The sequence below is a fragment of the Triturus cristatus genome, chromosome 7, assembly GCF_964204655.1.
Source record: "Triturus cristatus chromosome 7, aTriCri1.1, whole genome shotgun sequence".
In the NCBI taxonomy this organism is placed as follows: domain Eukaryota; kingdom Metazoa; phylum Chordata; class Amphibia; order Caudata; family Salamandridae; genus Triturus; species Triturus cristatus.
The window spans coordinates 15,877,727-15,890,383 of NC_140590.1; the positions used below are offsets into that span (position 1 = coordinate 15,877,727).

Consider the following 12,657-nt stretch of genomic DNA (forward strand, 5'->3'; position numbering starts at 1 on the left):
TATTCCGGTTTGGATTCCTTGCCTTCTATTTCCTCCTTACTGGTAGCTTCTTTCGTTCCTTTTCATTCCTGGAGTCCCACTTCCATCAAAGATTTTCCCTACGTGGTTGTTTCCTCTTTGGACTCCTTTTGGAAGGCATATTCTGCTTTGGCCTTTTTCCTTGTCGGCAGCACCGTGGCTACCAGAATGGGTCGCCCTTACCTTGGACAGACAGAAACCCTCAAGAACCGAAGTGGAGAATCTCTCCAACATGCCAGAACTGGTAAGAACACTACAAGTCATGACAGCTGAGGCCAACGTGTCTAAGTTCATCTGTCCTTGGAATAGGATGGGCATTAGTCCTAGTGACTGTATTGAGGCGTCTGTAGTCCACACAGAACCTCATCTCTTTTTTTCCACCCTTGGTGTGAGGTTCCAGCACTAGGACTACTAGACTAGCAGAAGGGCTATCTGAAGGCTCAGTAACCCCCAATTCCAGCATCTTTTTGGACCTCTGTCCTGATGCAGTCCCTGACATGATCAGACTGTCCGTAGGTTTATCTCTTGACAGTCAAGATGTCATCTGTGTCCACTTCATGGGTACAGCAGGTGGACTGACTGGGTGTCAGGGAGAACATATGTCTGTACTGATTGAGGACTTGCCTGCAATCAGCTTGCTACTGGTCAGTGAGGCTGTCTGCCAAGGCTACTCCATCAATTGATCCATCAACAGGGTTCTGAGAGAAGAGATCAGGGAGAGGGTCACTCTCTTCCTCCTGTCCCTCATCAGTTGCCATCAGTTGCCATGAGCAAGTTCTTGTCAGCTCACATGAAGTACCCTGTGGGGTCTTCTGGGAGTACCTAGGTCCACCAAGTAGGTGACCTCACCTTTTTGTGCAAGGATGGGGTGGGGGCCACTCCACTTGCCTTGGTGAGCTGCTGGGGACACAGGTTCTAACACCCACACTTCCTGTCCTGGCTGGTAAACAGTTAGAATAGTGTTTTGGTCCTGCCAAGCTTTCTGAAGCTCCTGACTGGCCTCAAGGTTTTTGTTGGCCTTCTTCGTGTACTCAGCCATGCGTGAATGGAAACCAATGACGCAGTCCACAATGTTCTGTTTAGGAGGTTTGAGAAGTTGCTCCCAGCCTTCCTTAACTAGGCATAATGGACCCCTAACTGGATGTCGGGACAGATGTTCAAATGGGCTGTAGCCAAACCCCTTTCTGAGAAACCTCTCTGTAGGCAAAGAGAAGGCAAGGTAGTAAAACATCTCATTATTGGCTGAGCTGTTCTGGGAGTCCAATGATCATACCCTTGAGGGTCTTGTTGAAACTTTCAATAAGTCCAGTGCATTGTAGATTGTAGGGTGTGGTAAACTTGCAGTTTACTCCACACTATATCCACATAGCAGTGATATAACTAGATATGAAGTTTGTACTTCTGTCTTTTAAGACCTCCTTAGGGAAGCCCAACCTGAAAAAGATTCCCAGGAGGGCCCTGGCCACTACAGGAGCTGTAGTGGTTCAAAGGGTAATAACCTCTGGGTAACTAGTAATGTAAATGTAAATGTAAATGTGTATGTACTTGTTTAGCGCACTGCCACCCCCAGCGGGGGGTCTCCTGGCGCTTTTACTCATACCGCTGAGGAACCCTTCCTGGCCTTTCCCTGTGAAATGTCCACTCCTGGGCAACCCCATGGTGAAGCCAGGCATCCCAGCGCTGCTGGGGCCATTGTGGAGATTAAGCAAGTTATTGCCCAGAGTTGCAGCGTGGGACCCATGATTAGAATAGGCACTGAGGCAAGAATTATCAGGTCTGAGGAAATTGAATCCAAGACCCGCCGAGGCGGGGCATTGAACTCTGGTCCCGGGCCAGAACTCTGCTTCAGGGTCTGCCGCTCTAACCATTGAGCCACACTTCTCCACCACCAGTAGAATGTAACTGTGCCCAGATGCAGTTGGAGGGTTCAAGGGACCAACAATGCCAATCCCCACTGTTTCAAAGGAGACTCCACCACTGGAATTGGAATTAAGGGGGTCTTTGTGGAGCCACCTGACTTACCATTGGCTTTTCAAGTGACACAGGATCGACAAAACTCCTTGGTGTCTGGTGACATATGGGGCCAGTGAAAGTGAGGGACTATCTGCCAGAGGAATATCATGTGCTAGGGAAACAAGGAAGCCTCTGAACCTCTAGGGTATTACCAACCTCCTGGTGGCACCAGACTTGGGGTCTCTACCTTCAGAGTACAGTAGCCCATCTTCCCAATGGATCTTATGAGACCCACTGATAATCCCTGCTTCCTTGAAGGCAGCTTGCTGTCTGAGGGGTTCCAAAGAGGGTCAGGTCTTCTACTCCAAACTCAAGTCTGCCCTGGAAGGGCCCCCTGTCCCCAAGAACTCCACCTGATCAGGTTCAAGTTCATCTGTGTGTAAAAGCTAAAAATCTGTAAGGATAAGACAGAGATGAACACACTCTAGAGCTTGAAGAGTGGCAGCTTTATTTGCTAAAGAACTGCAGTTGAGACAGCTCGCAGTAAAGACTGCAGAGAGATCTGATTACACAAAGAAGAATCAGCCTTTATATACAGTTGTGGAACCTTCAGAGATGTTAATTATTAATATCAGCACAGTCGCGTGAGCATTTCACAAATATGTCTACATGCACATTTGCTTTATACGTGACACACATGATCCTGCTAATATTAGCCAATTTCCGACGCTACTGCCTCCTGACCTACAGTTTCAGCCTGTTATCTTGTTTTTGTCAAACAAGCACTGTTTGGTCTGGTCAGCAGATGCCCGTTCTCTCTGCTCTCTGCACACAATTTCCTCACATGATATTTGTCATGAACAAACACTTTATCCAAGCAGGAACAGAGCAGGTTGACATGTTTCAGATTAGAAAGCTATTTCTAAGAATCAACTCGCTGAATTGGCTTTCGTACACAAGTGAAGGTTAGTGAGCTATTTCTCAGAATTTAACACGGAACGGAAGCTGACACGTACACAGTACATTTTCAGTCCATTTGTTTCTGGCTGAATTTGAGACCTTTTATTTTAACCATTTGTGGAACATGGAGCTGTACCTGATAATATTATTTCTAAGCAGGTTATACACAGACATTAATGCAAAACTATGTTTCACTTTAATTTATCCATTCTCCAAAGGAGCTAAATATTTTTTAATCTTTCACAGACAACCCTTTGAACCTTAGTTTAACATAATTTCATCATTAGGCATGCCCATATTTAATAATGATATCGTCTATTTCTTTTATTGTCAGAAATATCTATTTGCATCAATTCAGTAGTTACTGTTTGCATCAGTATTTGATCTGTTTGTTTTGATACCATTGCTGGGCATTTTGCCAGTTGTCCCAATAGTTGACAATACATGGGTGGGCAATTTATTAATGCGCTAAAGAAATTCCATAGTAAACCTCCTATATCCTATGTGCCGGAATCCCTATGTGTTTCTGTGCCTATGTTATGTAGTCTTTTTATTGCTTCCCTAACTGTAGCAGAGGAGTCTAAGATATAGGTGCAACAAGACATACTATAATTGTACAGAATCATCCCTTTTCTGCCTATATCATGTCAAGAACCATCTTATTTTGTAGGGAAACTAATCTCACAGCCTGAAGTTCTGCTGTAATATTATCCAGTATACATATTGTTTTATTTATGGTGGCTTCTAGTAGTCTGGATAATCTACGTATATTCATGGACTTTATAATTAGACCGATTCATGGTACCATCCCTTTAAATATATCACCTGCTAATTCTGATGCTAAATCTCTTCGATCCATACTTCTTTTACCTTTGAGTGCTGCCTGTCTTTGTAGCTCCCTATGTATATCTTTTATGCCTTCTATCGCTATAGCAGGTCATACAAAACCTAAGTGACAACAACCACTCCAATTTGTTAGAAGACAGCTATTATCTTTGTCTCCACAAATAAATTAAATGGAGTCACCTACATAAAGTGAAATGTAATCATTATCAGTTGTCATATCCAATGTCATATCGCAATTTGTACTTTGGCCCAGTTGGCAGGTACCATTACGTTTAATTCAAATACTCCTTATTGCGTTGTGTTTTTTTATTTTTTATTTAAAAAACGGTATGTCCTCGTTAACTTCTTTTGATGGGCCTGCTATCTTTGTGCTCGTATTTTTGTATAGAAGAGGGGGAGTGAAGATATCAGAAAGGGGATATGTCACATTTTGTTCGTTTACTTCTGTGCAGTTCCCCGCTGTCAAAATATGTGCCATGTATTATCTGTACATTACTCCTGCAAGCTGCTCCGTGGGTAGTCCCCTTTCTTACATTTTGCAAAATAGCCATTATCTCTAACTTTACTATTGTTATACATATAGCATAACAGGATGCTTCAATAGGCAAAGGAACTTGGATCAAGGGCAAGCCGTGGTCCACAGAAGCTGGGAATTGCCAACATATCCAGCACTGTCCCCTTGTTAACTCCTTATTGGTATGATGTTGCAAAGTCACAAAGAAGTGTAAAACATTTCCTCTCTGTGCGCAATTTCCTTGGGTGACAAAGGGTCTGCAGGTATGATAGCAGGGGGTGATAGTAGTGGGACTATCTGTGCCATAGAACAAATCCAGTCGATCTACAGTGACTAATGCTAGCAATACTAGGCAGATTATTACCCCAGGTAAGCATATTTTAGACTTGGACCATTTTTCTTCTCCATTTTCATAGTTTTATGTTCCCTATGCATACCTATGTACCTATTTATCCTTTCTTCAGTTTGATGTAGTACTATAATGACACTGGGCCTGATTCACAGAAGTAACCTGAGACAAAATCCTAAACGTACAACTTTTGGTATTCACAGAAGGCATTTAGTAGTAGTAAAGTTAGGATTTTAGCTTAAGTCTGTCTTAAGTCTCTCTTAAGTCTGATTAAGTCTGTCCTAATTTTGTCCTAAGTTTGTCTTAAGTCTGTCTTACGTCTGTCTTAAGTCAAACTTAAGACAAAATCCTAACTTTACTACTACTTAATGCCTTCTGTGAATACCAAAAGTAGTACGTTTAAGATTTTGTCTCAGATTAGTTCTGTGAATCGGCCCCACTATGTTGTGAATTATCTTTTTTTTTTTTTAATATCTTTATTTCCATAGTAAATTCTGGCGGGGTTACAATTTATATACATAGATGACGAGGCTGGATATTATACAGAGTATTATAATCAGGCTCTAACAATTTAGATTTGAGACATATTAATACATTAGTGGTAGATCCATACAATGTTTCATAATGAAAGGTAATCTGACAAAACACCCCAAGTTAATACTCCAATACGTTTTTTTCTAATCCCCTTCAATGCATATAGACTCCATTCTAATTCATAAATGCTGTACAATTTGTTTCTCCAGAATTCAAATTTCGGAGTGTCAGGGGAGAGCCAATCAGTTGCAATACATAAGCGGATCACAGTCATAGCTAAACAAATAAAGTATTTATGCTCCCTTGAGCCAGAAGAACCATTTAAATTTGGTTCCACTCCCAATAGCAGCAGCACCGAAGATATCCTAAACGGGTAATTTAGTACCACTGACATAAATTTTTCAATATTAGTCAAAAAAGGTAATAATTTATTGCATTGAAAAAATATATGTAGCATATCAGCATCTGAATCCCCGCATCTAAAACATTTCCCGTCATATTTACTACCCCAGCTTGCCATCCTTTTAGGGGTATAATATAATCGAAAAACTGTTTTATACACTTGAGCCTTCAAGTTTGCAGCTAAGCATATCTCCTTAGAAATGGATAAAGTATCCTGAATATCCACTTCCGGGACTTCAAGCAGGTTTTGCCAATAAGTATTATATTTTTTGATATCATCCTCTCTGGCCTGCATCAAAATCAAATAAAGTGAGCCAATCCTTAATCTCCTCCGAATTCCCTCCACCAAATTATTAGGCAAGGGCTCATATTGTTTTTGTTTTTTTAAACAAAAATTTCTAACTTGGAGATATTTAAAAAAGGAGTTTTGAGGTAAATGATATTTAGCTACTAGTTCTATAAATGTAGCAAATATACCACTTCCATTATATAAGTCTCCAATTCTAAATAAGCCCTTTCTTATCCAATTCTTAGCAACATTATCCCAAAATACAGAAGGAAGAATTTTATCCTCAGTGAAAGGGGTATAAAAGGTGATTTTGCCAAAATGTATTAAATGCCTAACACTCCTCCAAACTTGATAAGCAGAAATCAAAACCTTAAATCGAGTATGCTTGTAATAATTACCCTCCAGTTCTTTTAATAAACATCCTTTTGCTTGCTCGCCCAATAACAGAAAAAATATCGAAGGAGCTTCCGCTTCATCCTCTGTAGATTCACCTGTCAACAAATATCTCATTCTTTGTAAAAAACATACATAGTAATAAAGTAAAAAATCCGGTAGCCCACGTCCACCCCTTTCTTCAGGTAACGTCAGCCATTTCATAGCTCGACGTACTTTTCCTGGGGCCCAGAAAAATTCTCAACAGACAATCTAAAATTGTGATATATTTTTGGAAGAAAACTGAAGTGGAATACTCCGAAATAAATACAATATTTTGGGAAGAACCTTCATCTTAATAATATTTCCTTTACCAATTATTGATATTTGAAGTCGTCTCCATCTAGCCAGCGACTGCTTAATTTGTAATATTGTTTCTTGCCAATTAATATCTACGATCTCTTGCATGTGGGGTGTAATTTTTATACCTAAATATGTAACTACATTAGTAACTCGTGGATCCTTAAACTGAATATTTTGTGTACATAATATTTGAGTTTTTTCCGAATTTAATTTATACCCTGACTTTCCACCAAAATCTCTAGCTAAATGTTCAATCTCAGTAATGGCCTCTTCTGGGTGAGTTGTTACTACTGCGATGTCATCCGCATACGCAAAAACTGAATAAGCTATCTCCTTAACTATAAATGGTTTAATATGGGACGATTTCTGAAGACTAATGATGAAAGGATTTATAAACAACGCAAACAACAGAGGAGAACACGGACATCCTTGCCGTGTCCCTCTTGTAATAATAATCTTTTCAGATTTTAGACCCATTGCGGTTATCCTAGCATTTGGTGTTTTGTATAGAGCTTGAATTGAAGTTAAAATACCTTTTCCAAAACCCATCCTTGACATAATTAACCATAAATATGACCACTCAACCCGGTCAAACGCTTTCTCAGCGTCAAGTAATATTAACGCTAAGTCCCTGTTTTCCCCCTCCGCAATATCAAATAGAGTGATAACCCTATTTATATGAGTTGCTGTGCCTCTTTTCGGGATGAAACCATGTTGGTTTATTGATACTAGCGGGGTTATAATCTTAGATATACGATTTGCAATCATCTTCGAGTAGATCTTGCTGTCACAGTTGAGCAACGATATTGGTCGATACGACCCGGGTAGCTCTGGTGGTTTTCCTTTCTTACTAAATACCACAATTAAGGCCTCATTCCATGTATTTGGAGCTGTTCCTTTTTGCGCCATTCTAAAGATATCCAACATAACTGTCTTTAATGAATTAAAAAAACATTTATATACTTCTCCTGGAATAAAATCAGGGCCTGCCGCTTTTCCAGAAGGTGTACCTTTGACAGCTTCCTCTAATTCTTCCATAGAGAATGGGGTATCCAAGAATAGCGAGTCAGTATTACTTAACTTGTTAAATATCCCCTCTTCCCAATCATGATTTTCAACCAAATTGGGTTGATGAGTATATAAGTCAATATAAAATTGTTGGAATATATTTAATATTTCCCCCGGTTCTTCATACATCACCCCTTTCTGATCTTGTATTTTAAGGATTGAACGCGAGGTGGAATTCATTTTTAGGCGCAAAGCCAAAGACCGGCCTATGGTTTCTCCGTATTCATAAATATGACGTTTATGAACTAAATATTTTTTTGCAATCTCTTGAGTCCAAATTTCGGTTATACTCATGCGACACCGTGCAATTTTAGCCTCTGCCTCAAGTATACTAGATAGATTATTCTCCTTCCCTATTTCATTAATTAGCTCCATCTCCGCAGTCCTTAATTTATTATATTGTTCTAGCATATCAGATCGTATTATATTTTGATTATATAACCCGTAGCTTATCGTCTCCGCTCTGAAACCGGCCTTGAAAGTATCCCATACACTTAGAATATTAGCAGACCCAATATTGATATTAAAGAAGTCTAATATCCAATTATTCATATAAGTTTTATATTGTTCATCCAAACACAGTTTCCTGTCATATGAAAAATTTCTTACTCTATATATCTCTTCCGAGATTGAGACCTCAATTAATATCGGGGAGTGATCAGAAGTGACTCTGGGAAATATCTGAATCTTAGTCCCGCTATGAATAGATGTAGACATAAAAAAGTAATCCAAGCGGACAAATTTCTTATGAGGAGCAGAATAGTGAGTATAGCCTGGGGACATCGGGTGTTTTTTACTCCATATATCCAGCAATCCATGATCGGTAACCAAGTCATATAAGGCTTTAAAAACTCGTGGCTTACGACCTCTATAATTATCTAAACCAGCAGCGAGTTCGACATTACTTAAATTGATATTAAGGTCGCCACAAATAATTAAGGGAGATCGCCATTTTGCTAGTTCTATATTCAATTTTTCCAAAACCTCAGCTTCATCAGTATTAGATCCATAAACTGAACATAAAGTGAAAAATCCATTTCCCACTTTTAGTTCTGAGATCGCCCATCTACCCCATTTATCCGTCAAACTACGAATTGCCTCACAGTAGCCTGGTTTTGATAGGATCATTACACCTCTGGTATTATTAGTTTGTTGTGTCGCAGAAATTAAAACATATCCTAAGTCAGCAACAAGTTTCCTATTATTCCATGCTAGATGAGTTTCTTGCAAACACAAAATGTCAGGTTGAATAAAGCGAATTTCAGCTGCAATTCTCCTCCTTTTATTAAATTGATTAAGCCCAGATACATTAAATGAACATATTTTAGTATTACGCGCCATACAGGGTAACTTGTAAAATGCTCAAATCATAACCACTCATAATAAGTAAAGAGTTTGTTATACTACATAAGCTAATGTTCCAGCCACTATATAATTCCTCTTGACCGTCACCATCATAATTTACCATGGTTTTTTCCCTTTTAACCCTTACTACCACTAGTGCCCCCCACCTTCTCCTTCCCTCCCCAAACCCCTCCTCTACCCCTCCCTCAATTAACAACCCCAAACTACCCCCCCCTTAATGAGGCTTCAGGACTGATGGTCCTATCGATGGTTCCGAGCTAATTACCCCCCTACCTTCACCAAAGGAAAAAAACAAGGATTATCCAAATTACATATCAGGATACATAACTCAAAAACGTTATGAATCAGTAATGCCTTAATTAGTACTGCTAGCTCTAGTGACTCCAAAAAAGAATACACAAAGAAATTTCCTGATTTTCAAAAATCTAAGAAAGAAAAAATTAAGAATCCTTCAAAGAGTGTAAATATTCTTTGGCTGTCTCAACATTTGTGAAGAAGCGAGTTTTTTCCTTATAAACCACCTTAAGTTTGGGTTCATAATATAGGCTTGAGCGCCCTTTTTTGATATAAATGGATCAGCTGTCGCAATTGCCATCGATTATCCATTGTATATTTGGAGTAATCAGGTGTGGCAAAAAAAGAAAATCCCTCCGCCATAGATTTCCTATTAGGTTGAGTACTCATGTATACATCTTCTCTAGCGCGAAAGCTGTTAAAAGCTACAATGAAAGGTCTTGGTTTAGTCTTAGTAGGATTCTGATCAGGTCGAAGATGAAAAGGAAACCTATGAGCTCGATCAATTTCATGCTCCCAGTTCCATTTATTCAAAGTCGGAAAAGCCAGTTGAAAAAGTTCCACTATATATTTGCGCGGATCTTGGCCTTCTTTCCCTTCAGGAATCTGCATTAATCGTAAATTGTTGCGACGAGCACGGTTTTCAAAATCAGCCATTTTCCATAATAAATCCTCCTTATTAGCACTTAAGGTTTCTGTTATCGCCTTTTTCTTAACCAGCTCATCCTCGATGTTGGAAATTCTAGTCTCCACCTCTGTGAATCTCTCCCCGAAATCTGCCTGTGCCTTAGCTAACTTCCGAATTGAGCCCTGTAACTTTCGGCATGAATTTTGAATTTTATGGCTCTCTAGTGCAGTTTTATCCATATGACTAAGGATCGTCTGATATATTGTAGTTAGCGTAATCTTATCTGACACATCTTCCGCGCCGTTTGGTACATGCACATCACTCAAACTCCTGACGGTTACAGGACTTTCTTCCTCCATAAAGTCAGTTGGCTCACTCTCATCATAGTCGCTCTCTGCCTCCTCTAAGCTGAGCTGTTTAGAGTATTGTGTGACTAAATCCTCACACGAAGAAGCTGAGTTTTCTGAAACAGAAAAAAAATCCACAGATTCAGCCTCTGCAACCGCCACAGACATTGAGCTACCAGGCACTAAAGGGGAAGATTTCTCCGTTATAGTAACACCAGCCAACGTGGAGCCTTCTTTCTCTACAGTATTACGCTGTGCTGCTGAATTCACATCATCACTATAAATCCTTGTGTCAGACTGTTTAACATTCTGCTGCTGCGGGTCTGCCATTAAATCTTCCCGGTGAGATTCTTGCTGAGCTTTTAAAGCTTTCGAAGCCTGACCCCTTTGTTTTTGCTCTGAGGCCGTGAATAATGCAGTAATCGTCTGCTTCGCTTTAACCGGAGTCCCCTTTACATTCTTCTTAGTACCGTTTATAACTTTCTCACCTTGATCAATATGAGTAGTTGGCGCCTCGCAGTCTGTAACAGCCTCCTGTCCACGCTGCTTTCGAGTAGTTTTAGGAGCCATCGTGCGTCTCAGCAGGTTCTCTAACCGGGCTTGCTTCGTAACAGCCCAGCTACACCTGTGTGAGTAACCGCCCACCAGGCTCGACGAAGTTTCAGCGGCGCTCTAACTGCCTCCAACATGCAGGTATTTTTCCTTTTCTCTTCACCGTAATCACTAAGTTTTCGGCGTCCTAGGCAGGTTTTTCCAAAAAGTCTCGCTCCTTATTTACTCAAATAAAAGCTCCAAGCTTCAAAAAGAACAGCCAGCTGCTAAGCGGAATCATCCGCTAGTGCAATCCTTTGATGTCAGCGAGGGAGGCTTCAGCTCACACGTCCAGCACAATCGGCAGCCCGTTCGCCATCTTGCCTAACTCCATCTCCTATGTTGTGAATTATCACTGTAAATCTGCACAATTATATAAACTAAACACACTAGAAGCATAAACACATATAAGGTGAGGCTATAATACACAATATACAATAGAAGTTATTTTTTAATATATCAGAGGGCCTTTGAGGAGCCCTTGGTAAGTCTTCTCGCCGCCCAAAGATATTCATGCAATTTTTATAAGGGCTGACCCTTTGGTCATGCATATTAACCACTAGGGCAGCCACACATATATTGTAGGAGTGTCCACTGTACCTCATCCCAAAGGTAGTCCTTTAAAGTTGGCGGCCTTGACCACCTGGGAAGTGTTCTTTGCTGGATGCAGCAGCAGCACCGGCACTTGCAGTGGCAGGAGAACTTTCAAATACCTCCTGGATCCCTTCATCTACCTAATGCTGCAGCAGCACGGGTGCTCGCAGTGACAGGAGAACTCACAAATACCTCCTGGATACGTTCATCTACTTATTGCTGCAGCGGCACAGGCACTTGCAGTGACAGGAGGACTCGCAAATACCTCCTGGATCAGTTCTACTACCTAATGCTGCAGCAGCATGGGTGCTCGCAGTGACAGGAGAACTCACAAATACCTCCTGGATCCCTTCATCTACTTATTGCTGCAGTAGCACGGGTGCTCGCAGTGACAGGAGGACTCGCAAATACCTCCTGGATCCCTTCATCTCCTTATTTCTTCAGTGGCACGGGTGTGAGAAGTTGGCCTGATGTATGATGTCACTAGTTATAGTGTACACCTTATATCAGTCCAAATACCCTTATGGTGATTGGTTGTAAAGTCAACCTTATAGACCAGCTATCCTAGTGGTAGCATGGACAAGAGCAGTCTTAGGCTAAACTCTGAATGGCATGTGAAGCCAGCTGTGATACCATATATAATCCCTTGAATACCAAATGAAAGGACACCACAACAGATATATATGTAAAATAAAGTGTATTTATTCTAAGCAAACCCTCAGCACTCTTTATGAGATTAGAGGTAAGTACAACACAGTCTTATTAATGCATACAGTAAGTCACACAGGTAAGTAATACAGTTAGGCCCTAGGGGCCACACAAACCATATACTAAGTAAGTGGTATAAGAACCACTGTCACGGAAATAGAATAGGCCTAGGCCTAGGGAATCGCTGGGGCTACACTACACTAGCGTTAGTTAGGAAGTGGGAGGCCCACGGGATTCATGTGCAGAGTGGAAACACTCACGCGTAATGCGTAAAAGTCAATAGCAATAGTACAGTTTAGAAAACGGTAGATTTAGGACACTTCCGGAGTAGCTAGGAAGTTGAGACTTGAAAACTAGACACTAGGATAGTCACTATCCTGATGAGCACCGGAGTACCCAAGTTACCTAGCCCACAGGCTGCGGGTGCATAGGGGTGAAGCTGCGTCGTTTTCGTCGTCGACT

The 12,657-nt window shown here is 40.8% G+C and overlaps 1 protein-coding gene across 4 annotated transcripts in view; it reads right to left on the bottom strand.

Moving 5' to 3' along the window:
- The window catches only part of LOC146808694 (cell adhesion molecule CEACAM6-like), a 213,311-nt gene extending 202,180 nt beyond the window's left edge, over positions 1–11,131 (bottom strand). For all 4 annotated transcript variants that reach the window (XR_014965483.1, XR_014965482.1, XM_085614215.1 and 1 more), the window contains exon 1: positions 10,791–11,131. Coding sequence is in view for 2 of the 4 variants with exons in the window: in XM_085614215.1 (XP_085470341.1) it covers positions 10,791–10,872 (82 nt within the window). In the remaining 2 variants the exon portion in view is untranslated. The remainder of the gene's footprint in view (positions 1–10,790) is intronic.
- Positions 11,132–12,657: the final 1,526 nt, after the last annotated feature.